The sequence below is a fragment of the Eublepharis macularius genome, chromosome 2 (genome assembly GCF_028583425.1).
Source record: "Eublepharis macularius isolate TG4126 chromosome 2, MPM_Emac_v1.0, whole genome shotgun sequence".
Lineage (NCBI taxonomy): Eukaryota > Metazoa > Chordata > Lepidosauria > Squamata > Eublepharidae > Eublepharis > Eublepharis macularius.
In genome coordinates this window covers 4,691,880-4,717,356 of record NC_072791.1, presented here as the reverse complement: position 1 = coordinate 4,717,356, position 25,477 = coordinate 4,691,880, and the positions used below count along the sequence as shown (strand labels likewise).

The 25,477-nt window shown below is 45.7% G+C and overlaps 1 protein-coding gene across 1 annotated transcript in view; it reads right to left on the bottom strand.

Annotated features, from left to right (window-relative positions):
• Positions 1–21,750, bottom strand: part of MIS18BP1 (MIS18 binding protein 1) — a 28,362-nt gene extending 6,612 nt beyond the window's left edge. Inside the window, exons 1-10 of the mRNA XM_054971714.1 lie at positions 21,679–21,750; positions 19,487–20,115; positions 17,371–17,502; positions 14,737–15,203; positions 9,940–10,019; positions 5,292–5,422; positions 4,258–4,348; positions 3,385–3,560; positions 855–1,021; positions 181–289 (exon numbers count right to left, since the gene is read on the bottom strand). Of these exons, the coding sequence (XP_054827689.1) occupies positions 181–289; positions 855–1,021; positions 3,385–3,560; positions 4,258–4,348; positions 5,292–5,422; positions 9,940–10,019; positions 14,737–15,203; positions 17,371–17,502; positions 19,487–20,096 (1,963 nt within the window). The 5' untranslated portion in view covers positions 20,097–20,115; positions 21,679–21,750. The remainder of the gene's footprint in view (positions 1–180; positions 290–854; positions 1,022–3,384; positions 3,561–4,257; positions 4,349–5,291; positions 5,423–9,939; positions 10,020–14,736; positions 15,204–17,370; positions 17,503–19,486; positions 20,116–21,678) is intronic.
• Positions 21,751–25,477: the final 3,727 nt, after the last annotated feature.

Here is a 25,477-nt window from a genome sequence, read left to right as displayed (position 1 = left end):
TTAGCCAATCTGAGTTGAGGAAAACTCCTCCAAACTTCAAAAACGGCGATTCATCAGACCCTGAGCAAAACCCTCTCCAACAAGCGGATACATTTCCCCAAGAGTGCTTTGTTGGGCTCGGGCCCAGAACTTGACTTCAAATGACATTTTAAAGCAGTAACTTCAAGACAAACTTTGTACCTTTAGTTTGACGTGGAGGCATTTTTTTACCAGTATTCATGCTGCCCCCTCCGTTCTCCTCTTGGGGGCTGAAATTTTGCCCGCGCTGAGATCGGGTGCTGCTCACTGTCTTGAGATAAAAAGCAACAAAGGTAACCCAAAAGCTGCCACATACCTTCAAAATATGCCACCCAATGCAAATGGGAGTTTTTATTTTTAGCTGTGCTGGGAAGGAAAAGGGGCTGCCTTTAAATCCAGGCAGAGCTCACAAGTTACACTGATAAGCAGCTCCACAAGATCAAAGTCACTGAAGTTCTGATTTCCCGGAAGGTGGAGACACACACAAAACAGAAGAGGACAGCCTGACGGCATGGGGAGCCCAGGTGAAAGCTAACACAGAACACGGCAACGAGATCTGTCCCTAAGGTCGGCTGAAGTTGTGTCCCCAAGGGACCCCCAAAGGCAGAGCCCGGAGGACCACAGCCGAGTAGTTTTCCTCCGTGGCAACACCCCACCCCCAGCTTCCCAGCACCAGGAGCAGCAGCAAAGTGAACCAGCCCGGCCCAGCTAAAGTTCGTGTCTCTCTCAAGCTCAGAGCCCACAGAATTAATCCGCTGCAGCAAAATGCGGCAGCAGCATCCTATTAAGAGTTTCCCGTGATAAAACATACAGGCAAAAACCCGGCCCAAACTTACAGGAGTCAAGTAGTTGATACCACCTTTGGTAACTGTCACGTTTAGCCCCTGATCAACAACGATCCTTTCACCGCACCAGTACTGCAGGAGTGGCTTAACGCGCCGGCCGCTGCGGGTGAAGCTCGCGTTGGGGTCATGCTGCAAATGGGCCGCCGTTCGGGGCTTGCCTGATCAAGACAAAAGAAAAAAGAGAAGCTCTCTTCAGCAGCACGCATCGGTCTCCTCCTCCTCTGATCAGTGAAATGAGCTGCAAGCACCAGCACAAAGCCAGTGGCATCCAAAGGAGAGCTGCTGTGGCATAGTGGCTCAGTGGATGGACTGCGAATGAGCACTCTGCTGGTTCGACTCCCGCTACTGCCGTGGGCTCCGCAGGTGGCCTTAGGTAAGCCCCTCTTCTCAGCCCAGCTCCCTAGTTGCATTGTGTGGATAACAACACTGACTTTGTTCACCACTCCCGAGTGTGGCACTAATATGTCCAGAAGAGGGGGGTATATGCCGACGTGGGGATACGAGGGACTGCCTTACAGTGGCTTGTCTCTTTTCTCCACAGTCGGGGACAGATGGTGGCGCTTGGGGAGAGGTTATCAGCACGCCAACCAAGAGTGAGCACGTCCCCCAGGGGCCGATACTCTCCCTTTTGTTGTTCAATCTGTGTATCTGTATCTGATGAAGGACGGCCAGCCTGATTCTCCTCCTGAAGCCCTAATTAAAGCTCTGGATGGGTGAAGCAGAGTAGACTGAAGCTGAATCCCACAAAGACGGAGGGTCCTGTACTTGGGTCATGGGGCGCTGGAGGGAGGGATCCAGCTCGGAGCCTTGGCATGACACTGGACTCTTCTTTATCAATGGAGGCACAGGTCATGACAGTTGCCCGGTCTGCCTTTTTCCACCTTTGGCAGTCCAGGCAGCTGGCCCCCTATCTTTTGACCCGTGATCTAATGACAGTGATCCATGTAACGGTCACCTCCAGATTGGACTGCTGTAACTCGCTCTACGCAAGGCTTCCTTTGAGTCTGACCAGGAAATTGCAGCAGGTCCAGAATTCTGCTGCCCGTGTCCTGATGGGTGCACCTTACAGGGCACACATAACTCCAACTCTGCAGCAGCTACACTGGCTCCCCGTGGAGTTCCAAGTTGGGTTCAAGGTGTTGGTTTTAACCTTTCAAGCCCTAAACGGACTGGGGCCAGCAGACCTGAGGGATTGCCTTTCCCCATATATACCCTGGAGGGTACTGAGATCTGCCAGTAAACACCTACTGGTGGTCCCTGGCCCCAGGGAGGCTCGACCAGCCTCGACCAGGGCCAAGGCATTCTCAGTCCTGGCCCCGACCTGGTGGAACTCTCTGTAGGAAGACACTTGGGCCTGCCCAGATCTTCCATCCTTTTGGCGGGCCTGCAAGACAGAGTTGTTCTGCCAGGCATTTGGTTGAGGCCAACATTAAATCCATCAAATGAGTCTCCCTGCCGGCCTCCCACCTGTGGGGCGACTATATGGGCATCTGCCCCCCTCACATGAGCAGCTGCAGGATATCAACCCACACCGTCACCCTTGGAGCAGGTGAATTGTTGAAGTGCTGTTTTGTAAGATTTGTGATTTTATTGTTATGCTTACATTTTTGTTTTTGTTGTAACCCGCCCTGAGCCCGCTTGTGGGGAGGGAGGGCTATAAATTAAATAAATAATAAATAAATATATAAGCACACTTATTATTATTAAGAGACAGCAGTCAGGGGCCCTGACACAGGGCCTGGAGAAGGACCTTGCTAAGCTGATATCTGAATGGACTTTAAACTGATATGAGTTACTTTGGGATCAATTTTGGAGAAAAGTAGGACAAAAATACAAACCAGAGTAGCAGTCCACAATTGGATAGGTTCAGTTGGATTGCAGAAAAGCTTAAATGACATCAGAATTTTGGTTGAAATTTGGTTGTTTTTAAACATGACATGGAGAGCTGCCTTTTAAACTCAGCCTGACATCCAATTATCTTAAGATGACTTTAGCATTCACCAGTGGCCATCACCATGGGAAGTGAAAGGGCTATTACTGATTTAGAAGAAGGAAGGCAAAAGAGCATTTGCCACAGAACAACCTGCTTCTTAAACCAAGCAAGGAATACAATCCACACCTCACCCCTGCACACCTGGTACACAGCCCGAAGGACATCTTGAAAGCACCTAGGACTGAAAGAAGGTGATGAACATGAGTTTCACAGGAACAAACTGCAAACACCTTTTGGAACAAACTCAGAATGGTATTTTCTGTAGCCTGAGCAGGAGCCAAGCAGCAGGACAAAGGGGTCTCGGTGTGGCAAAGTCCTCCTGTCTACCAGAGACCACCCTGATCTCCGCTCAGCCCAAGAAGCGGAGTGTCCAATCCAAGCCACAAAAGCAGAGGCCTTTTCCTTTGTTGTTCAGAAGAAGAAAAGAGATGCTTGCAAATGAGTGGATGATATTTCGTTATTAAAGAAAGACCTTGAGGGCTGGCAGGGCCCTCAAATGCTGGCTGAAGGAAGAACAAATTTACCTACTTGGTTTCCCATTATTCAGTTCCAATACTTCGTAAGTGCTGTTCTTTGTTCTTAGTTTCTGCTCAATATCTGGAGATGGATCTTCCCCACCTTCTCTCTGCACAGAGTCTTCTCTCTCACTGTTATCTTCACATGAATCGCAGGCCCTTTGCTCCTTCCTAGAACTCGGTGCTTTCCTGGAAAATTTGGTGAAAACAGAATCAGCCACTCTGTCAACCATGAATCCAGAGCAGCGGCTACAAGACACGCACAGAAAACAGTGTTGTGAACAACTCAGCAGATGCTGCTTGTCAAAACCCTCCCCTTCTATGCTCCTCGGGGCCACTGGTGGATGCGGCTACCAGACGGACACCAAAGTGCCTGAGCAGGAGAGGAGCAGCTCACCAAACGGCCAATACCAGCATGTAGGAGAAGCAAGGACAGCGAGAGATGGGACTACAGAATAAATTAGAATTAACTGATGGAGGAGATCTGGTGGGGTGTGCAGAACTGGATTAGATGACAAAAAGCCAGCCTCAAAGAGACGGAGCGAGCCGGTTTGGATGGCAGGACGTGGGTTTGGGATTTGGAGGCTGCGATGTACCCTGGACTGACAGTGGTGCCGTAGCAGGATCTTAGTACTGGTTTCTGCTGGAATGGGGTATCACATTATTTGAGACACGGGATTTGAGACTATGTGGTTGAACTGTGGAGGGGAAGGGGCAAAAGGCCTTACGCCGGCATCTCTGCATCATGGCAGAATTCGAGAGACAGATGCAACCGGCTGCCACGCACGAATCCAACAATGTAAACCAAAATTAACTTCCCAAGAGAGACGTGGCAATTAACACATCACCTTCCTCTCTGTGATTAGAGCTTCGTGGCCACATTTACCTTCTCAGAGAATGGAGGAGATCATGAATATAGGCTTTCCAGTTTTTTGGTATTCCGTACACAAACTTCTTTATGAATTTTGCTGGTATTCCTGTTTGAAACAAAGCACAAGGTTCTGGATGATTTTATCTGTGGTGTTTCTTTTGCCAGAAGTGAAATGAGTTGATATGGGAAAGCTAACTAAATGCTCAAGGCTTCTGGCAAAAGAAACACCACCGATAAAATCTTAGGTCTGTTACTGGGTATTGTACTCAAGTTATAGGGTCTCTGCTTCTATTCTAGGCCTTTATTTATTACAACTTGATCATTTAATATTCTTAATAACAACTCAATCAACAGAAAATATACCATCACTCAAAACCAATACAAAGACCCTTAAGGAGAGCCATAACATGAGTCCAACCAAGATTACCCTAAGATACAAAGGAGCCCCTTCTATGGAGCTCTCTAGCAGTTAAGCTTGTCATATTTATAGGGTTTCAGAACCTTCTCTTAACAATAGCTGCTTCAAAGACTGAAATTCTTGCCTAATGTTATCTTACGATACAAACACCAAACAAAGTTATCATATGGTTGTTGTGGGTTTTCCGGGCTGCATTGCCGTGGTCTTGGCATTGTAGTTCCTGACGTTTCGCCAGCAGCTGTGGCTGGCATCTTCAGAGGTGTAGCACCAAAAGACCAAAGTCTTTTGGCCCTCCACCTTTTGGCCCTCCACCAATATATCTATCCTTGAATAATATTGCCAGGTTCTATGAATTTAAACATCCCAACCATTCTCAGATATTCCCTGCTTCTGGGCCTTAGTACACTCTATATATTGACATGAGTTAGACGACTCTTCTAATCTACACATGGCAATACAACTGTGCAACTCTACTGTTTTATGCCCCTCTCCCTTTGTGGCCCTGTTCAGTGTGCAAAGGCATCTCGAATGACTATTTTGGTCATATCCAGCAACTGTTTCAGCATCAACCACCCAAGGAATCCCAAATGAACGGCAGCCCCGCTGAAGTCTAATGATTAAGTACTCTTACCTTCTTTCTTCATGGCAGCTGCATCTATTCGGCCTTCTAATACGTAAATATTTCCAGATGAGGTTTTCACTTGGTTGTGTGTGACTCGTTCCATGACTGCATTGCTATGCCAGTAAATGTTGTTCATGTCTCTAAAATGAAAAAGCAAGCAGACAAAAGTCCCCAACCTTAGAGCCTGTGGACGTGGTTGAGAAAGGGTGGTGGGTGCCACCACGAAGGGCTCAGCCAAGCAAAACACCCATAAGCACTGCAGCGAGCAGCAGCCCTTCTTTCTCCTCCTCCACCCACTGGTTTTCCTTCTCAGGCACACCCTGCTCCACAGAATGAGCCCCATTAGTATACGTTTGGCAACCAGAGAATTTTTGTTGTTACGCAAGTTGCCTTAAGTTCCCCACCCCGCCCCAAAAATAACCATGGGGCACAAAAAAGCAACTAGGGAGAGACAACCCAGAGAAATTTGGAAAGTAGGACGTGCAAAGGTGCCTGTCTCCAGGAAGTGAGCCAGACCTACGAAGAAATGAAGGCGTGACCTTGGGTTGCCTCCATTTTGCCCCGAAAAGACTGGCATCTAGAACCCCTCTTCTTCTTTCTTCTTTTTCAAAAGGCAGGGAGGGATGGAGACAGAACCAAGAGCACCCCACCACATCAACAAGGACAGGGTGACAGACAAGCGGCAGCAGCAGCAGAAGGCAACTAAGCAGGCAGCTAAAACAATGCGGGAGGCGGACACGGCAGAGGGAATGGCGCAGCGGGCACTGAGCTTCCAATGAGGCACACCGAGGAATGACTTTCTACTTCTTTCCACCACTTCAAGGGCTCTTTCAGACCTCTGGCCCAGGGAAGCAAGTGGATAAGAGGAAACACGCGGCCAGGTGCCCTGCTGAAAATCGCTAGAGGAGAATGCAAGGGATAACCAGACCTCACTCCACATGATGGCAGATAAAAAATAGCGAGGCTTTAAGTGGCCCAGCTCAGGAAACCTCCAGAGGCAGCTGCAAGGGTCTGATCGTTCTGATATTACAGAGATCCACATCTTTCAGCATTTCTGTTGCCACCCTACACTAGGTGAAATTCCAAGTAGAGAGAGTAACGGAAGTAACCACCCACACAAACAATGTAACCGTCACCTACTAACTAATATAACACTAAAAGATACTTGACAGAGTTCTATGCAAAAATACAAACTTTACTAGTACATAAAGTGAACTCTAAGTGGGCAATAAAGCAAATTCTGTTTAAACAACCATGGTAGAACGTATATCACACCCTCACCTCAACAAAAAAAAGGAGGGGGGGGAAACATTCAAACCAATCCCCAATATCTACAGAGCCAATACAATTATAATAGGGCTGAAAAGCCTCTACAAAAATTCATCCAAGTATCAGTATACTTTTAACAGTATACACACGTATGTCGCCAGAATCGCTGGTCAATAAGAATTCGATTTGTAAATTGTAATAAACATATTCAAATTGTAACCGCAATTCATACTGATACTGCGGTTGAGTATACTGATACTGATACTGATCCAAGTATACTGATACTTGGATGAATTTTTGTAGAGGCTTTTCAGCCCTATTATAATTGTATTGGCTCTGTAGATATCGGGGATTGGTTTGAATGTTTCCCCCCCCCTTTTTTTGTTGAGGTGAGGGTGTGGTATACGTTCTACCATGGTTGTTTAAACAGAATTTGCTTTATTGCCCACTTAGAGTTCACTTTATGTACTAGTAAATTTTGTATTTTTGCATAGAACTGTGTCAAGTATCTTTTAGTGTTATATTAGTTAGTAGCTGACGGTTACATTGTGTTGGTGACCCTACTAGGTGAAAGCAGGTGTTCCCAATCTGCTCCCCACCACACTCCAGCCACCACCTTTGGTTGCACTTCTCTGATACTGTGTGTGGTCTGGAAGATACAACATGGAGGGCCAGTTTGGTGTAGTGGATAACAGTTAGACCCAAACAGGTGGGAAACCTCCTAAAGCAACCACAAAACCACCGGGGAAAACCCAGGGAGGTATTGCCTACGTGAATAAAAATAGTTAAGTTTGTTTGCTCCGTACCCAACTGTTACTGACTTGGAAAAATATGGGAGATTGTGACTTTGTGACTACTTTATTGAATAAAATAGTAAGTATCTTTCTCTCATTTTGCAACGTTGTATTATCAAGCTGTGTATTCAAAATGACTGTGGTTATTTGTAGAACTAATGGCCGGATGAAGATTTAACCTCGAAACGAGCAAAAAAGAAGAGGCCGGTAAAGCTCGTTGCCTGCTTTTCAGCTTGTTTTTCAAGCGCGTCATTGGAGTGCAAATGTCTTTGGTGTGCTAACAAGGGCCACCTGGAATACTAGACAAGGACATTGCCTTCGCAGGATTGGACATTACTTTGTATTCATTTACTTTGTACACGGGACTTGATATTTCAGTCAGCTGAATGATTGTGTGTTATAAATGAGCTTAAAACCTTTGTTATAAATGAGCTAAAATAGCTTTGTAAATTGATATTAAGGTAGTGGATAACAGTGACAGGACTCTAATCTGGAGAACTGGGTTTGATTCCCCACTCCTCCGCTGGAAGCCAGCTGGGTGACCTTGGGTCAGTCACAGCTCTCTCAGAGCTCTCTCAGCCCCACCCACCTCACAGGGTGATTGTTGTGGAGATAATAACATACTTTGTAAACTGCTCTGAGTGGGCATTAAGTTGTCCTGAAGGGAGGTATATAAATCAAATGTTGTTGTTATTATTATGTACCCTAAACATGTGTCTTTGTGAATGCATTCCACTTTCCAATTCAGTCCAAACTAACATTAGGATAGCCTAAGCAAAAGAAAGAAAAACATCCTCCCACTGCCTCTTGCTCCTATGCTAAAGAAACCAGTGGCTTAGATTTTATATCCTTAAAGGGATGGGCCGATCTGGGCAGTGATTGTGTGTGATGTGCCGTCAGGTCGCCTCTGACCTATGGCGACCCTATGAATGAAAGACCTCCAAAACATCCCATCATTAACAGACCTACTCAGATCCTGCAAACTGGAGGACGTGGCTCCAGACGTCTCGTTTTAGGTCTTCCTGCGACTAGGTCTCCCACTTACCTGCCTAGGATGAGGACTTATTTGCCTCAAGCCCTAATTTCCCACCCCTGAGGAGTCAAGGCCATAGAGACTAGGGGAGACAGCCTCGAGCCTCTCCCAGAAGTAGCACCACCCCACCCTAAAATCCTAACACTGAGGCAGTGCTGGGAAATGACACACACAAAAGAGATCACCAACAGAGCAAGGAGGCGCCTTGTGCAGGCTTGTGAAAGTCTCAGTGAAGTAAAATAAAATATTTACAGAAGGGAATAATCAGTTAAATTTCAAGCAGGATAAATATCAAACACACAGTAACAGCCCTCGGTACTGCAATGTCCCCATTAAGAGCTTATATTGTAGATGGCCACAGAATGTGCAGAAAGTGTGTCAGTGAAAGAGTCAAAGAGATGAAGCAAGAGGGCAGAGCACAGAGAACATCGACCTATCTGTGAAGGTGCAGCAAGGGTTTGATTTCTTAAGGGATCCAAAATGTCCAGGCAGTAAAATAATCCAAAAGATAAAGGCAAAAATTAAGAGCAGAAGACTGAGTTAACATGTGCCGGGAACGGGCCTTTCCCCCACTTGCCAGGCAGTGGTAGTCTTGAGCAGGCAAAAGCGCACAGGGTAGAGCACAGCACAGTACCAGACTTGAGGTTACATAGCAAAGGCAGGGCACAGTCTGGCTTCAGTCATAGGAACAAATCAAAAATAAAAAAGATGTCTGATTTCTTGGCTTGGGGAAAGGACTGGGGGAGACTGGTGAGCTAGCTCCCGGATCAGCCAAAGATGAGGAGGGTGGTCCCGCATCCTGGGAAAACTCGCAAAGAGGGGGAAGAAGGAGGTGTGGCAAAGGCAGTCCAGGTGGGAGATTCCACGGTGCTAATTAGACCACGCTGGATGGCGTGATTCTTACTGGGGAATGGTATTATGGGCTTTAGGTTCTTGGCCTTGACCGCAAGGGCCATCAGGCTTCCTCAGCCATTAAATCAAGAATTAATGCAAAATGACCAGGTTCAAGTTTCAATCTGGGTTGTTATTTTTTCTAGTGGGCTTCTGTGCTGGAATGACAGGCTCTTGTGGCCCGCAGTTTTGGTGCAATATTAGATAGGCCCCTTGGGTGCCTGCACTGTTGCAGCTGGACTCTCTGATGCTGAAAGCTGGACCTCTGCCCCCTGAGCTGCACACTGAGAGGAGGTGGTGGTGGAGGGCGATAGGAAAAGACAAAGGAAGAAGGGCTCCACTAGGAGCCTCTTTTTTTGAAACAGCCAGATGACAACAATGAAACACCAAGGGACGGCAACAACAGAGAAAAACTGCAAGACACAAAAAGGCAGAGGAAGAAGGTGAAGGACGAGGCTGAACTCTCGGGCTTCCTAGCTCTCTTGCTGCAAGCAGGAAAAGAACGGAGGAGCAAGGACTTCCAGCAGGGATGAGTCAAAGGATCGCAACGACTTCCTGCCTCCAAAGGGATGCTGGAAAACTCTTCCAACATGATGCCCTTAGTTCCACTTGAGAAGGGCAGAATATATGTGCAGGAAATAAAAAACAAGCATTTAGCCCAGGCACTTGCCTTCGTTTTCCTTCCAGGCACACGGCAGCATCGCCCAACACCTTGATTCTCCAATCACTGAGAAAGATTCGCTGCTGCACCTTTATGGGCAAATCAAGACATATGTTAAGATCTATCATTTCCACCTTGACTGAGACAAGAGTCTGACTAACCAAAACCGGGTGGAGTCCTGGGATACAGATACAGAAGTGTGTAAAGTGGTGTCAAATGCCCAGTTCATTTGAAATGTGCTTGTGGAATAAGGATTATGCATTTGGAATGCCTGACATAAATCCATCAACCTCATGAAGAAACTGGCACAAATAGTACAAACAGACATCACCTTCCTTTCTAAATGCAAAAAACTGGACATTCTACCCAAGGGACTGTGTGCGAAGAACCCACCGAAATCCACTTACTGCACAGACTACAGTGAGAAACTGTGCAACACCTTATCCAGGAAACTCTTAATTCACCTCATCGGACTGATGTACAGCAAGCAACAAAGGATCAAGCAAGAGATCTCCGAACAAAATAACCCCTCTACACAAACCAGGAGCTGGCAGATGTTTACCAGAACCAGAGAAACCATCTATTGCACACGACTTACTGAATTACAGAAGAAGAAGAAACTCTCAAAACTCCTGCATGTAACAGGGAACAAGACCACTTTGGATCCACCTAGCAACATTATCAACCTCTCCAGCCACAAACTGAGCCAAGCAGAGGAATCACATGGACTTTTTGCCCAGTCAGACCCACACAAACCATACAACTCTGTGGAGACCTGGAGGCCCTATTTTAGACGCCTAAGACTGAAGGAATTCTTCAACCACTCCGCTGAACAAAGCGCTGAACAGACACCATCACAGCAGCAATCACCCTCCCAACCCAACAATGCACAATCATCTTTACAAAGCTCCAGAAAAAAGAATTCCACATGGACACCCTCTGAGGGCCGCAACTCCTCATTGGACTTTTACACTGAATGCTTCCGTCGACGTACCCAGGCTGAGATAATGGACAAACAACACCACTTAAAGCAGAATCTCAGCCGTGCAGAAAGAGAGGCCATAAACAGCCTCCAAAATAATTCTGGCATCGTAATCAAGGAAGCTGACAAAGGCGGCGCAGTCGTCGTCATGGACAAACATAACTACATACAAGAAGCAGAAAGACAACTCTCCAACACAACATTCTAGCAAACACTACCATCTGACCCTACAGAGCAATACAAAAGAGAGCTCAATAAAATATTAAAGACATTCCCCATGGACGTACAAGAACGTATCCATATGGACACACCTCAGGAACCACGGCCAGGAACATTCTACCTATTACCCCAAATCCACAAAAAAGGTAACCCAGAACGCCCCATTGTTTCAGGAATTGGCCCTATCACAGTAGGAGTCTCAGGATATATGGACTCTATCCTCGGGCCCTATGCCACCAGCACACCCAGCTACTTACGGGACACCACTGACTTCCTCAGGAAAATACAGTCCATTGACAACCTACCAGATGACACCATCCTAGCAACCATGGATGTGGAGGCCCTGTACACCAATATCCCACATGCAGATGGACTGCAAGCCATACGGAATATTATCCCGGACAAAACCACAGCACACCTCGCCACTGAACTTTGCCACTTCGTACTCACTCACAATTACTTCGAATTTGGTGACAGTTTATACCTACAGGTTAATGGCACAGCCATGGGCACACGCATGGCACCACAATATGCTAACATATTCATGGCGGACTTGGAGCAACGCTTCCTCAGCTCCCATCCTCTGAAACCACTACTATACTTAAGATTCTTGGATGACATCTTCATCATTTGGACCCATGGGAAGGGAGCCCTTGAGAGATTTCATCAGGACTTCAACAACTTTCACCCTACTATCAACCTGAGCCTGGACCACTCTACACAACAGGTACACTTCCTGGACACCACTGTACAACTACATAATGGACGAATAAATACCACCTTATACCGGAAACCAACAGACCGATACTCATATCTACATGCCTCCAGCTACCACCCTAAACATACCACTCGGTCAATTGTCTACAGCCAAGCCTTACGTTACAACCGTATCTGCTCCAATGCTCTTGATCGGGACTCCCACTTAAGAGATTTACAACAAGCATTTTTGGGGCTACAGTACCCACCAAATGAAGTGAGGAAACAAACTGACAGGGCCAGACTAGTACCCAGGAACAGCCTGCTCCAGGACAAACCTAAAGGAACTAACAACAGAACACCACTGGTTGTCACCTATAGTTCCCAGCTCAAATCCATCCAACGTATCCATCAGTGATCTACAACCCATCCTGGAAAACGATGCCTCTCTCTCACAAGCCCTGGGTGGAAGATGTCTCCTTGCCTACAGACAGCCCCCCGTCCCAACCTAAACCACTTCTCACTAACAACCATGAATTGGCCAGCAGAGTCACCAGCACAGGTACCAGGGCCTGCAACAGACCCAGATGCCAGCTCTGCCCTTATATCTACCCAGGAAATACAATTACAGGACCCAATGGCGTCAACTACACTATCTCTGGATCTTACAGCTACTCATCCTCCAACATGATATATGGCCTCATGTGCCAACAATGCCCATCTGCTCTGTACATTGGACAAACCAGCCAACCTCTATGCAAAAGAATAAATGGACCCAAATCTGACATTAAAAATGGCAACATCCAGAAACCAGTGGGAGGACACTTCAATCTACCGGGACATTCCATCAAGGACTTAAAGGTCACTGTAGTTCAACAGAAATCTTTCAAAACCAAAATCCAACGGGAAGCTGCTGAATTGGAATTCATATGTAAATTTGACTCAGTCAGGCTGGGATTGAATAGAGACTATGAATGGTTATCTCATTATCAGAAGTAACTGACTTCCTTAACAGAAGCAAACTGATCTCCATATCAGAAGGAGCTGTTTGCATCTACTCCACCCTCCCCTCTCCTCCTCTATATCTGGCCAGTTTCTTCATACCCTCCATGCATCTGACAAACAGAGCTGTGGTTCTCGAAAGCTTATGCTACAGTAAAGTTGGTTAGTCTTAAAGCCGCTACTGGACTCTTTTCTATTATATATTTAGATGTCATGCTGTGCAGGTAGTAAGAAGGTATGAATTCTAGAGATCTACTAAAGCAGTGATACTCTGTGGCTCGGAAGCCACATGTGGCTCTTTGACATGTCACCCATGGCTCTTCTGAACACCATTCCCCAATGTGGCCCCCACCCCATGTTTCAGGAGAGTAGACAAGACCCTTGCCTCATGGGGCTTGTGGTTCCCACCTTGAAAAAGCCATCACTGGAGGAATGGGTAAGCTGCACTCGTCTTAGGGAGCAGCTGGAATGAGGATGAAGCAGCATTTGTGGAAAGGAGGCAATTTGTCAGAAGAAAGCAGCCTGTGCCCGTGGGCTTTGCCCTCCCCCTTTGCAGCAGTGGAGAGAGGGTGACTGGAGTAGGGGCAGACAACACCCACCAAAACACTGACAGCTGTATGAAGCTACCCCCAAAGAACACTCTTAATAACACGATCTTAAGGAAGGAGAGGATCACTACACAACAAGCGAGGAGTGCCTTCAAGGCTTAATGCTAGCAGGGCTTTGCTGAATTTCACTGACCAGGTAAGACTCAAAGGGGATGGATCCTACAAGCATTGAGCATAACGGCACTCGCACAAACTTCTTCCTTCCCCCAGTAATCTCCCGAGACACCCAAAAAGCTGATGTTAGGAATCTCTCACAAAACATCCATGGAATGTGGAAAGGGGCAGACAAGGGATATCACCCACTTCCCTGCTGCACCCGAACCTCTCTGGTTAGCAGAAGCTCTGCTAGAGATATACAAGCTCAGAAAATAAAGGGGTTTGTGGCTGCATTTTTTCCCTGAGGACCCCCTCCCCAGCTTTTCCAATGGAAAAACTGGGCAATTTTGTGGCACGCAAGAAAAAAATCCCTCTATACTGTTGACATATACATTTTCAAGAATTGCTTCTGTTTAAATGAAATAATTGTATAATATAATAGTACAGTATTGAAGTGATCAGTGGTTTCAACATTATGTTAAAATATACAAATAAATCCTACCTACTGTGACAGTTGGAGAGCTCTCATCCAAATAATACTTTCTTTTGTCTACAATGTAACTTGTTTTCTACCTTCACGTTTTATTTTTCTCCCCTTTTTCTGGATGGCAAATATTAAAATACAGGCGCTATGGTAAAATAGGGTGCAGCGATTTTCAATTCTTTTTCAAGCATGAGGTATGGGTTTTTTTTCTTATAGAAAACAAAGACATACTTTTAAATTCTATAAATATGCCACAGTACAGTTTTATATGTTAACAAGTCATACATGGTGCATTTTACGTAGTTAAATCAGTAAAAACATTTAGGATTGATAGGAAAATAAATACTGCATATATTTAAACTTCCCTCAACATTTCTGCCCGTGGCCCAATACTTGATTGTTTTCTATGGCTTCAAAATGTCCATAAATTTTACATCTCTAAGCTAAGAAGAGCAAAGAGGGGCCACATCTCCCAATCTTCTCTCTTTACACCAGCTCCCACACTGCCCCATGGCATTTTGTTCATGGGGTTCCTACGACATCTCTGAGCTACAGCTTTGTAGAGGTTCCATGAGGCTGATAGGGGTATGAGGAATTATGCACGAGGAATTATACAGTCCACAACATCCAACACAGAGATTGGAATCTAAGCCCTTCAAACTTCCTGGTGCTCACCAAATATTAGACCAACTGAAAAAAACAACAAAAGACCTTCTTACCTTCTCGTGCGTATTATTGTAGTTTGTATCCATGCCAGGGTCACCCAAGGGCACCTTGGATGTAGCCCCTGCTGGTTTTCGCTTCCTTGGTATATGGACTTTTGGAGTGGCCAGTATGTCACATAACTCTTGTGAAGGCCTCTGAAGTCCAGCCAGCAACACTTGCTGCTCACTCGGGCCTGGCTTCTGGTTGCATTCCGGCAATGCCCTTTTCTCTTGAGGAAATCTAGCAGGTGCCACATTTGTCTCTGGACAAATGTCCATCTCCATGGTGTTGGTGATAAAAGTGTCGTTTTCCAGTTCTGTTGCTTCCAGGAGAAACGCCTCGTCCTGACTGTAGGTGGCATTTGGATCCTCTTCGTGGGGATCATTCAGCTGTTTGGCAGTGGAATCAGAGGCTGCTACGGGTTGTGTCACTGCAGCCAAAGGGAGGCCATTTTGCTTGGTTTGTTGAGATGAAGAATGTACTACAGAGAACATGAAGAAAAACTCAGTTAATAAATGACCGTTCAATACTCACAAGGCAATTTGCTAAGACCAAAGCACACCTTGGATCACTAAGCCATTACGCTGGGTGGACCCACCACTCTAGTTCCATTGGAACGATGAGCTCCCATGCAGCGTGGATCCCCCCCAGCCTCTATGCATGCATCCCAGGAGAGGGAATACAGACAGCTTAAGATCCCCAAGTACATCCAGCAGGCATAAAGAAATCCCAGAAGCATCAATATTGACTAGATGGCCGGAATCATTCCTGAGCTTGGATTGAGGGGGCAAAGGCAATATTAGCCGTGTCAGTCCACACTTACCAGGAGGACGCTGGCCCAATATTCTAGGAGTCTGAGAAAACATATAAATATCAAGTCCAAGAGCACGCCTCCACTGTGTGCCTCCACGTTCAACCCTGAAAAACGCCACTGCCTCTTACTATCAAAACTCTGGCAAATGCCGTGCAATCAGTTCTCCAAGCGACGTTCGTGTGAGTATTCATATAACCAAGACTTGGGCAGAAGGCCCACTGAAATGGGCAGAGGATGCACAGCAATCAGGTTTAGTGGCTGGCACTTGCCATTAACGCAGCGCTTGCTGCCGTGTCGCTGGCAGCAAACGCAGGAGCAGCTACTAAGACAATCGAGAAAGCGACAGGCGTAGCATCTGTCCACATGGCTGTGGCTGAAGAATGCCTTTGTTCTGCTAACAATCCACACTTAGAGGAAACTCATGGGGTTAGCGCGATACACAAGACCTTTGACCACCTTGTGATATCCCACACAAAAGCAGTAATCCAGAATCATGTTCTGAGTCCATTTGCTCCAGCGCTTGGTCTTAATGCCAAACTCAGGTTTTTTAAAGAGGTGAGCCACTAGTCAGTGCTTTAAACCGTCATCCATGAAATCTCTAAGTCTTCACCAGAGTGACCTATCTCTGTCAAGTTTTTCCTTAGTAGTACTACCTGTTTTTTAAAAAAAATTATTTAAAATACTTCTGTACCGTCTTTTCTCACAAAATCTGCGGGCTCAAGAAAACTAACATAAAATGGTCCACCTCAACATATGGACCTATAAAACAGCACAATATATACAACAACTTAAAACCACAGAATTGCTTTATCAAGTTGATTACCCGAACAAGCATAACAATTAATTAATTAAACAAGGGAGGATTTCATTTTTAACTCCCTATTCCATCTTTCCCTTTCCTGAAAGCCCCCATAGCCTTTTCCCGTCCAACCCACCAGCCACCCTACCTTTATCTGCCTCCATATTCAGCTCCCCCCGCCCCCAGGAAAACTCTGGCCCAATTGCATGATGGGGAACCTTCAAGGACTTGTGAGGGGCACCTCACTTTCCTCCATATTCCCTTCCCCGATTTCCTCTTTCCCTCTTCTTGTCAGTTCTCATACCCTCAACTGCTTCCTTCTTCCTACTCACTCATCTACCAACCTACCTTTTATCCGCCCCCCGCCCCCGTCTTCAGCTGCCTTTCTCTGCAGTGGGGACCCAAAGCCGTTTACATCATTCTACCCTCCTCCATTTTATCCTCACAACAACCCTGCGAGGAAGGTTAGGTTGAGGGTGTGTGACTGGCCCAAGGTCACCCAGTGAGCTTCCACGGCACACTGGAGATTCAAGCCTAGATCTCTCAGATCCTAACTGGACACCACACTGGCTAGTGAAAAAAAATCGATTTCAACCACCACCACCACCATAACAAAATTATTGATTTTTATCCACCCTGTTTTGAACTAAATGAAGTTTATGGTTTTGGTCTACGCTTTAATGTGTTTAAATGTGATCGATGTAGTTAACCTATTTTAGATGTGATTTTATTGATTGATGTTACCCACTCTGGGCCCGCTTGAGGGGAGAGAGGGTTATAAATTTAACAAAATAAATAAATCTTCAAAGACAGCACAACATAAATTATGTTGGAGTCGTCTAGCCTCGAGTTTACTTCGAAACTTTACTCCTGCTTTGAAAGTGGGAATAAAATCGAGCATGGGAAAGTCCACTTCCTTCAAGACTGAGCAGAAAGTTTTATTTCAGATTTAGGACTACAGGAAACTATTCTGGGCACAAAGACACACATAAAGCCAGCCAGTTGGTGGACTGAGCCCACTTTGGACAGAAGTACCTTGCTGCAGTGGTTTCTCTTCCACCTTCTGCTTCATACGTGAGAAGAACTTCTGAGGTGATTCTGAAACCCAGGAGTCTGCTGCAGCCAGATTCAATGTTTTGTTTGTTGCAAAATGAACGGGCTGTGAAACTGAACAGACAGCGTCTTCAGATGCTCAAATCCAAGAACAAAACAAGCAAATCGCAGCAACCAGTACTTATCACAAAATTCCCAATTTAAGCGTGCATACTATTCCACGATCCCAAATGAAGAAACCATTGTAGGCTACAAGTGACACAACTGGGATTCCCCCATCTCTGCCTTCTTTCTTTCAGAATCTTATATGATGTTACATTTCTGACAGGCAGAAATACTTTTGACCTAACAACCATGTCTATGGCCCTCACTGCCTTCCTTACAGTAATCAGGCTTGGTCAACTAATTAGTACTACTCTTTCCAATTTTCGAATGCTATGAGGTTCTTCTTCTACACACTTGCACTGCACTGCAAACATCTTTCACTTAAAGATGTTTAAATCAGCACAAGTATGGAGTTTTCCCTAAAACAAGTCCATTTTGACGCTAGGGGGAGCTGCTGTGTATGCTTTCTACAGTTCTGAGCTTCTTGAATGTGTTTCTGGTGTTTCTTCCTTTGCCTGTAAGTAATACATTCCAAATGTCTCTCTGTTATTGGAAGGCCTACAGGTAAGGTAATGCTTTTTACAATCTAGTTATTATAGTAAATTTTGCAGAATGCAGATTTGCACACGAGACTGATTTATTTGCTCAGCTCTACTAACATGATCTACAGTAATTGCATCTAGCTTCAGGTGGGTAACTGCTGATCTGCAGTTGAAAAGAAAGATTTGGGTTCAGCAGCACCTTAAAGACCAACAAACAAAGAGCAAAGTGCTGCTGGCCCTGAATCTTGCTCAACTATTGCATCTAATTGCACTTCTGACTTAATTGTGTATTTTCACATTGCACTGACAAAGTGCAATAAACCACTTGTCATGCTTGTATGTTGGTGTAGGGGATCTAAAAGCCAAAAGTACCAATCAAGGTCTATACACCAGTACTCCACATGACAACAGGTGATGTAAGACCTCCACCTGAGAACCTGGAGAGCTGCTGCCGGTCAGAATAGACGAGACTGACCTTGATACAGCATGTAGTCTGACACAGTATAAGGCAGTTTCATGTGTTCAGCTCTCATTTGTGGGTACCAGGCAAGTCTTAAGCAAAAGGGTGCGCCATGGTGAGATGCTGCCACTGAAAACGGCCCTGTCTCTGGTTACCACCATCTTCATTTCTGTGGGAAGGGGCACAGAGACCAGAGCCTGTGCAGAGGATCTTAGGAGGTGGTCTGGACGTTACGGGGAAAAGCAGTCCTTCAAGTACCTGGCCCGAGCCATTTAAGGCCTTAAAAGTAAAGAGTCAGCCCTTTTAATTCTGCCTAGAAATGGATGGGCAGATCTTTTTAGCACAAGGACGATATGATCCCTGGATCTGCCCTCAGAAAATAGCCGAGCTGTTGCATTTCGCACTAAATAAACTTTCTCAACAGTGTTCAAATGCAGCACTACGTAGGCATTATCCTGCATGTAGTAAGAGCATGGATCACTGCGACACTTTCTAATGAACAGCCATACATGTCATGTTAGCCAAAGCTTACAAAGGTGTTACATGTCACAGAGAAGACTCGCGCCTGCAAATGGAGGCTCAAATCCAGCAGCACCCACAATCTACAAACCTGCAACCCGCCCAGGACAGACTGATTCTTCAATACTCAAGCAGGCATGGCCATTCTGCAGTGATGATAGGAGGTACATTGTTTAAATCCCAAATTAAAACAGAAAGGACATACACGTTCGTGAGAAAAACGAGCAGAGTGCAAAGACAAACAGAATACAAGGCATGTTACTAGGATAGGGGAAAGTAAGACTAGAACATGAGGCGAAAGTAAGAAACACCCAACTGGTTAATAATACACTAAGAACATAATAACTCTGTACAGCAGCAGCATCTTTAACCCCAAGGAGAGGTACAGAGCGAAGCTCGTGCTCACAACCCAGATTTTCAGTAAAGCAATATCCTCTCTCTCACACGCATGCACGCACACAGGCAAACCAACCTTTGGCCTTTCCAAGGGGCTCCTTGAACAGCCCTTCCTTTGGCGTATTTCCAGCTATGATTTTTTTATTCTGCTTTCCCAAAGGATTCAGGTACCTATCAGGAGTGAGAATGAAGTCTGTGGTGCTCTGCATGTCCAACAATTTCCTTTCCGGCGGCTGGTTCTCCTGGCTGGCAAGAACCATCTTGGATTCTATTCTTGGGGAGGACTTTGCTGGTAATTCAACGGATAATGGTTCACATGCTTTACGTTTCAGTAACACCTTCTTTGTCTTGGCTTCCTCTTTTGGATGACATGCAGGCTGCCCCAATGCACCTCCAGAAACTGGCTTTATTGCACTGAAGTTAGGGAAGCCTTCATCATGAGTGCCGCTGGGTATTAAAGTGGACTGGAAAACGTTTCTTGTGTGAGTATCTTTTTCCAAACCGGTCTGATACGAAAGAGCAGCTTCCCTTACTGCGGAAACTGATGCCTCTTGAAATTTTGCAAGATGTTTTAAAGGTGTGCCTCCGGGGATGGCGCTGAGCAAAATGGCCTTCAAGGGCATCGCTTCTCTTCTAGGTGAGGAATAGTCTGAGAGCCCTCGTCCTTTTAGAGGTGTGGCAATCATCCTGACAAATGCCTGTGTGCTGTAACAGTAAATTAATTAAAATTTCCTTTTACGGACATCTTTTTAATTAAACAAAAGAAGGAAGGGACTAGAAGCCAGGAAAGGCTTCTTTCTTTACATATCATCTTGAAAAGTGCCAACATGGTGCAACGGTAAGAAGAAGGGACTCTCTGATCTCTCTCACTGTGTTCCTGGGATTTCGAGAGTCAGAGTTCCCTTCTTCAGGCAGCTAGTCTGACACTCTTACCATGCCTGCTCCCAGCTGTATCTGTTAAGGACATTTCTGCCCTGCCTTCTCTAAAACCCAATACAGCTGATAAAATAAATCAATATACAGTCATCATCATAAAAAACAGTCAAACAAAAATAACAGTACAGCCAGGTCAATATAAGAGTTCTGGTTCTGACCAAATTCTTAGATTCAAGTTCAACATGATCCCTAGCAATTAAAGGCTTAGAAAATTATTGTACTTCATCACGGGGGATCTTTGGAAAAAAAAGAAAAATATATCTGACCTTTGTCACATGTGCAGACCTCAGTGTTTTACTCATTTGTTTGAAAGTGATATGCAACACACACACACACTAATCTGCCTTGTCTTTAAACAGCTTTGTATAAGTGTAACAATTTCCAGCTTTGATTTCAATGGAGTAAGTCTGCTTAGAATTGTGGCTTCAAGTCTGCCAATCAACATATTAATAAGACTCTGTGGCTAGAATTCCAGAAGGAGATTTTTTTTTTAAAAAATACCATTTAACAAATCCAGGAGGGAGCCAGGAAATTTCAGACCTGTCGACTAAACCTTCTGCCTGGCTGGTAAAAATCATTTTAAAAAAATCAGAAATATTTCCTGTTGCCGTTGTTTGACATATTAAATCTGATACGCTTTTTTTGCATCAGTTCTGGTGTGTGTAATCCCAGCCCTGTCCCATTGTTTACGGGACGCCTCCTGCTATTTGATGGCCCTCTTTTACACCTTTTCGAGTCTCAGTAAGAAAGGAGGGCTATAAAGGAAATAAATAGAATACACACACACACACAATATATATATAAAATGAATATAAAGTAAATGAAATGAAAGTATGTGCTGTATTCTTACACACACACACAATGTATGTATATAAAATAAATGCATATAATATATATAAGTGTGTTATGTGCTGTCAACTTGCTTCCGACCTATGGCAAGCCTATGAATGAGAGGCCTGCAAAATGTCCTACCATAAACAGATTTGCTCAGATATACATATGGGATGTAAAATAAATACATATTAATATATATATAAAATAAATATAAAGTAAATAACATGAAATAAAATGAAAGAGTATGCCTTATGGTGCGGGGGGGGGGGGAGGAATGGATATGGCTTCAGGCTGCCTTAAAGGGGGGGGTTGACATGGGAACATGAAAGGCAGAAAAGGTAACCCAAGGAGGGGCTCCCTCTCCCTCAGCCAGGCCGACCTTGCAGGGTTGTTGTGAGAGCAGGCTCCTCTCTTCCCGCCCTTCTTTCTCTCCTCCCCCCGCCTCTCTCTCGGCCTGTCCCCCTCCCCCTGCGCTTCTCTCAGCCTCGCCCGGCCTACCTCGCCGGGTTGTCGGGGCAGTTAAAGGGCGGCCAGGCCCGGCCATCCGCTCCTCGCACCGCCTCACGGCGCCAACCGCCACCGCGTTCGAACCCGCCGCTCGCCGCCTCTGATTGGCGGGCGAGAGACGGAAGGGGCGGGGAGGACGCGCCTTCCAGGAAGGGCACGCCATGTTGAAGCCTGGCAAAAGGGCTCTGAAGACAAAAGAGCGCGCGCGCAGGCGCACTCGGGACTGGTCCTGCGGGTCCCTCCTCTTTAATGAGACGTGCCATTCCGCTCTCCCCCCCCCCCGAACGGGAAATGGTTCGGTCCGCTGCCGAGCCGCGCCAGTCGGTTTTTTTTAAAAGGAGGCGAGCAGTGGTTGCCAACCTCCAGGTGGTGGCTGGAGGTCTCTCTAATTAGAGTTGCTTTCCAGAGCACAGAAGATGGGTGCCTTGGAGAGTGGGGCTCAATATGACATTATACCCTGCTTGGGTCCCTCCCCAAACCTTGCCCCCTCCAGGGTCGACCCTCAAGTCGCCAGGAGTTTCCCAACCTGGAATCTGCAACCTTCGGGGGTAGGCTCGCAGTGTCTGGGGATGAAAGGCGCCCAGTGGCTCAGCTCCGGAAATCTGGCTGGTCTTTCATGGGCTGCTGGCCCCATCTACTACACAGACCGGCACGGCCCCCTGAAACGATCTTTGCAAAGACTGAGCGGCTCTCCTCAGGCATAGATGCAGAGGAGTTAGCCGTGTTAGTCTGTGGTAGCAAAATCAAAAAGAGTCCAGTAGCACCTTTAAGACTAACCAATTTTATTGTAGCATAAGCTTTCGAGAATCAAGTTCTCTTCATCAGATGCCTGATACAGAGACTGGTCAAATACAGAAGAGCAGGAGAGAGAAGAGGCAATTAGGGGGGGGAAAGGGGAGGGTGCAACCAAAACATTCCTTTGCTAGTATATGGAAACATCTCCTTTTGGTGTGTGGATCAGTTGGCTTCAAAGGAGTTTGCCCTGTTAGTTTGTAGCAGCCAAACAGCTAGACCATCCAACTCAATGCCCCCACTAGATGGCAGCCTCCCCTCTTGCATCTGGAGTCTCCGCCTGCGGCTTCCTCCCAGTCCTGGAGCTGCTCCGGTTCTTTCTCTCCCGCCCTCCTCACTCACCTGCCTTCTGCAGCCGTGCTTATTTTGACTAATAATGGCAACCCCTGGCATTTACAGAAAGAACTCCTGTGGCAAGTGTGTGTGTGTGTGTGTGGGGGGGGGGGGGGCACTTGACACAAATTCTGTGCCCGTTTGGCACAGGTGGCTGTGCTTTGGAGGGGCAGAGGGGGCCCTCCTTTTGGCCGTGCTGGGGCTTGCCTGCTCTCCGTCTGCGCCGTCCGCTTCTGGGTGGCGGCCGCTGCCTCCTGTTTACTCTGCATTTAATCTAGTTGGTCTCCTTGCTGCCCTGACGTGCAACTCCATTTTCAAAAGAAATTTCATATCCAGTAATTTTAAATTTTTTATTTTACTTCATTTATAGCTCTCTTTTCTTGTTGAGCCTCAAGACAGATTACAAAATATAGAAAACAATTCAATGAGACAGTATAAGATATCCCATAACAATGCAATAGGGCTAGGATTGCAGAATTGGAAAACACTGCAAACCGAAAAATAACACACAAGCACCCATCTGAAGAAGTGAGCTGTGACTCATGAAAGCTCATAGCCTATCACAGATTTTGTTAGTCTTATAGGTGCTACTGGACTCTTGCTCTTTTCTACTGTTGCAAATAGACTAATATGGCTACCTATCTTGATCTAAGCCCCCCCAAAGTATGACATAATACAGGGGTGGCCAAACTTGTTTAATGTAAGAGCCACACAGAATAAACATGTTTGAGAGCCTCAAGACAAGAAGCATTGAAGTGACTTCAGAGGAAGAGGTGGGTTTGGGGGAGTGTCTTGAAAGTGGCATCACAGGAAGGGGTGGGGTTTTGGTGCAGTATGCTGGAAGTGACATCATAAGAAGGGTTGGAGCTTGGGAAGAGCCATCTCCTGACCTTAGGTTTGGAAGTGAAATCACAAAAGTGATGTCACGTCCTTGCTAGGCTTCACCCTCAAAGTCTCCAGGTATTTTCTGCGTCAGATCTGGCAACCCCAACATTTTTGTTGAAAATATGAAAGACATGGAAAGAAAGAAAGGGAGGGAAATACTTGAAAAGAAGGAAGGGAAGGGAGAGAGGGAAATAAACTAAAATGAAATGTATGGCCATGGTGATGCTCAGAGACCACCGGGAGCCGCACAATATGTCTAGAAGAGCCACATGTGGCTCCTGAGCCACAGTTTGGCCACCCCTGACATAATATAACACAAAATGTGAATAAGCATGGGGATAACGGCAAACCGCTCAACGTCATATATTTAGGCTTCCAAAAGGCTTTTGATGAGACACCAAAGACTCCTGAGCAAGTTTAGCGATCATGGGAGAAGAGGACAGATCCACTTATTTATCAGAAATGGTTACATTGCAGTAAGCAGGCAGTAGAAATAAATGGACAGTTCTTGCAATGGAGGGAATTGAGCAGTGGAGTCCCACAAGGGTTGGTATGGGGGCTGGCGTGCTATTTAATTTGTTTGTAAATGATCTGGAATTGGAGTTCAGTGGCATAGTGTCCAAGTTTGTGGATGATTGCTAAATTACTATGGTTTAGGAAGAGAGAGCAGAATATTGAAAATAAATGACTGGCTACGGAGATGGTGTCATCAGGAAAGGTTTGAAGGCGGGCTTGAAACTAAACCCTGTGGGGGAGGGAGGAAAAGCCCCCAAAACTAGTATCCAGAGGAGTTAGCCGTGTTAGTCTGCAGTAGCAAAATAGCAAAGAGTCCAGGAGCACCTTAAAACTAACCAACTTTATTGTAGTATAAGCTTTCGAGAACCACAACTCTCTTTGTCAGATGCAAGATGCATCTGCCGAAGAGAGCTGTGGTTCTTGAAAGCTTATGCTACAGATGCATCTGACGAAGAGTGCTGTGGCTCTCAAAAGCTTATGCTACACAATAGATTTGGTTAGTCTTAAAGGTGCTACTAGACTCTTTGCTACAAAACTAGTATGATACTGATTACTGGTGATAAAAGTGCTAATTATCAGTGTGTAGTATGAAGCACTGCATGTACATAAACCACGGCTTCTAGTGTCTCAACACTAATGTGCAAAGAATGGGAAATAAGAGGAACTTGAAGTCTTAATACAGAACTATGACATAACAGGCATTACTGAAACTTGGAGGGATGAGACACACAATTGGAATATTAAGATTGAGGAGCACAACTTGTTTAAAAGGAATAGACCAATAAGGAAGGACTGAGGAGTTGCACTACATGTCAAGGATATATATATATATATACTTGTGAAGAAATACCTGAATCTGGGCATGGAAGGTCAGTTGAGAGCCTCCGGGTAAAAATAAAATAAAGAAATAATAGTGATATGATGGTAGGGGTCTGCCATAGACCACCAAGCCAGGCAGAGGACTTGGATGACATACTCCTAGACCAGATTACAAAATTTTCAAAGAGATGGAACATAGTCTTCATGGGAGATTTCAATTACCCTGATATCTGCTGGAAGTCAAACTCTGCTAAAATCATAAGGTCTAATAAATTCCTGACTTGTCTTGCTGACAACTTCATCTTCCAGAAAGAAGAGCTGGAAATAAGGGGGCTTGCTATTTTGGACTTGATTCTCGCCGACAGGGAAGAACTGGTTGATGAACTGAAACTAGCGGGCACCCTGGGTAGTAGTGGCCATGTAATTTTGGAGTTAAAGATCTTGG